At 43.4% G+C, this 2,797-nt stretch overlaps 1 protein-coding gene across 1 annotated transcript; it reads left to right on the top strand.

The window, feature by feature from the left end:
* The first annotated feature begins 1,842 nt into the window (after nucleotides 1–1,842).
* Nucleotides 1,843–2,502, top strand: LOC108203918 (uncharacterized). The gene is made up of 2 exons (XM_017373122.1): nucleotides 1,843–1,992; nucleotides 2,050–2,502. Exons 1-2 carry the CDS (start codon nucleotides 1,843–1,845, stop codon nucleotides 2,500–2,502), a joined length of 603 nt encoding a protein of 200 aa, XP_017228611.1.
* The last annotated feature ends 295 nt before the right edge of the window (nucleotides 2,503–2,797 follow it).

The raw sequence follows: 2,797 nt of genomic DNA, 5'->3' as shown, positions 1-2,797 counted from the left end.
GAGCTCATTCCGACGCGAACAGTCACAGGTTGGAAAATATGCATGGATTATCGGAAGCTCAACAAAGCCACCAGAAAAGATCACTTTCCATTGCCTTTCATTGATCAGATGCTCGATAGGTTGGCCGGTCATGAGTACTATTGTCTTCTTGATGGGTATTCAGGGTACAATCAGATTTGTATCGCACCAGAGGATCAGGAGAAGACCACTTTCACTTGCCCTTTTGGCACATTTGCTTTCCGTCGTCTTTCTTTTGGACTTTGTGGTGCACCAGCAACTTTTCAGAGATGCATGATGGCTATTTTCTCCGAGATGATTGGTACCAATGTTGAGGTGTTCATGGATGACTTTTCTGTGTTTGGTACTTCTTATGATGAATGCTTGAGCAACTTGACGATGGTGCTAAAAAGATGTGTGGAAACTAATCTCGTTCTTAATTGGGAAAAATGCCACTTCATGGTTCAAGAAGGCATAATTCTTGGGCACAAAGTTTCGAACAAGGGTCTTGAGGTGGATAAAGCTAAGGTGGATACAATTGAAAATCTTCCTCCACCAATCTCAGTAAAGGGGATTCGGAGTTTTCTTGGTCACGCGGGATTCTATCGACGGTTCATCAAGGATTTTTCTAAAATCACCAAACCCTTGTGCAACTTGTTAGAGAAGGATGTGCCCTTCAAATTTGATGGAGAGTGCTTGGCTGCGTTTGAAACTCTCAAGAAGAAATTAACCACAACACCTGTTATTACTGCACCTGATTTGAATGAGCCTTTCGAGATGATGTGTGATGCTAGTGACTATGCGGTGGGAGCTGTGCTTGGTCAGAGAAAGAATAACATCTTTCATGTGATTTACTATGCTAGTAAGACTCTTAATGGTGCTCAGCTGAATTACACTACCACGGAGAAGGAACTACTGGCTATTGTTTATGGATTCGAGAAATTCAGATCTTATTTGCTTGGGACAAAGGTGTTTGTTTACACTGATCATGCTGCTATTCGGTATCTGGTATCGAAGAAAGACTCGAAACCTCGGTTGATTCGATGGGTTCTTTTGCTTCAGGAATTCGAGTTGGAGATCAAGGATAGAAAGGGTACTGAAAATCAGGTGGCTGATCATCTCTCTCGGTTGGAAGATCAAGCACGAGCATCCAAAGACACCACTTTGATCAATGAGTCTTTTCCTGATGAACAATTATTTGGGGTCCAAGAGGAAGAGCCATGGTTTGCGGATATAGTGAATTATCTGGTGAGTAATGTCATTCCCCCTGATTTGTCTTATGCTCAAAAGAAAAAGTTCCTTCATGAGGCGAAGTGGTATCGTTGGGATGAGCCATTCTTGTTTCGTCAAGGTTCCGATCAAATTATCAGAGTGTGTATTCCATACAGTGAGATTGAAGGAATCTTGCAAGCTTACCACGACTCTACTTATAGAGGACACTATGGAGGACAAAAGACAGCTGCTCGTATTCTGCAGGCGGGTTTCTTTTGGCCTACGCTCTTTAAGGACGCTCATCAGTTTGTGTTGAAGTGTGATCATTGTCAAAGGGTTGGTAATATCTCTAGAAGGGACGAAATGCCCCTCAATATACTCCTTGAGGTTGAAATCTTCGATGTGTGGGGTATTGACTTCATGGGACCCTTTATCTCATCTTGCAATAATCTCTACATTCTTCTTGCTATGGATTATGTGTCTAAATGAGTTGAAGTCAAGAATTTACCAACCAACACAGCTGCAATAGTCATCAGTTTTCTTCAAAAGAACATATTCACTCGTTTTAGTACCCCTCGAGTTATAATCAGTGATGAAGGATCACACTTTTGCAATTGGAAGTTCACAACGCTGATGGAACGGTTTGGTATTAATCATAGAGTTGCCACTGCTTATCATCCTCAAACAAATGGGCAAGCTGAGGTATCTAATCGTGAAATTAAGCGAATCTTAGAGAAAGTTGTGAGTCCTTCGAGGAAAAATTGGGCATTGAAGCTTGATGAGGTCGTCTAGGCCTATAGAACGGCTTATAAGACTCCATTGGGGATGTCACCTTTTCAGTTGGTCTATGGAAAAGCATGTCATTTGCATGCAGAGTTGGAGCATAAAGCATATTGGGCTTTGAAGAAATTGAACTTTGATATGACAGCTGCTGGTGAGAAGAGAATGCTTCAAATTAATGAACTCGATGAGTTTAGACTTCAGGCGTATGAGAACAATAAGCTTTACAAGGAAAAAGTCAAACGATGGCATGATAGGAAGTTGGTGCAAAAGGAGTTCCTCATTGGCCAACAAGTGTTGCTTTATAATTCTCGTCTCAGACTATTTCCGGGTAAGCTGAAATCTAGATGGTCGGGTCCTTTCACAGTAAAGAAGGTGTTTCCACATGGTGCCATAGAAATTTATGAAACAACACCGGAGGAATCATTTAAAGTGAATGGACAAAGAGTGAAGCCATATTTTGGAGGACCGGTAAATCGCGAGTCGGTAAGCACCATCCTCACTATTTTCTAATTCTTGGGGTTTCACGTCAAGTTAAGGACGTTAAACAAGCGCTTCGTGGGACGCAACCCACGCTTTTTCAAGCGTTTCATGTTTTACTTCTTTTTTTTAAAAAAAAATCGAAAAAACCCACTGCCGCGCCGGGACGGGGAGCTCGCGCGAGAGCGCCAGGGACACCGCTGCCACTCCGCGGCCCCCGCGCCACGGCTGGCGCGCCCGCGCGAGCGGGGCAGCCGCGCCGGGCCGGGGCGCCCGTGCTAGTAAGGCAGTAGCTGCTGCTCGATTTATAAAAAAAAAAATTCTCTTG

This window comes from Daucus carota, chromosome 4 (genome assembly GCF_001625215.2).
Source record: "Daucus carota subsp. sativus chromosome 4, DH1 v3.0, whole genome shotgun sequence".
NCBI lineage: Eukaryota > Viridiplantae > Streptophyta > Magnoliopsida > Apiales > Apiaceae > Daucus > Daucus carota.
Note: the sequence above shows the minus strand (reverse complement) of the source record. Positions and strands in the feature narration are given on the sequence as shown.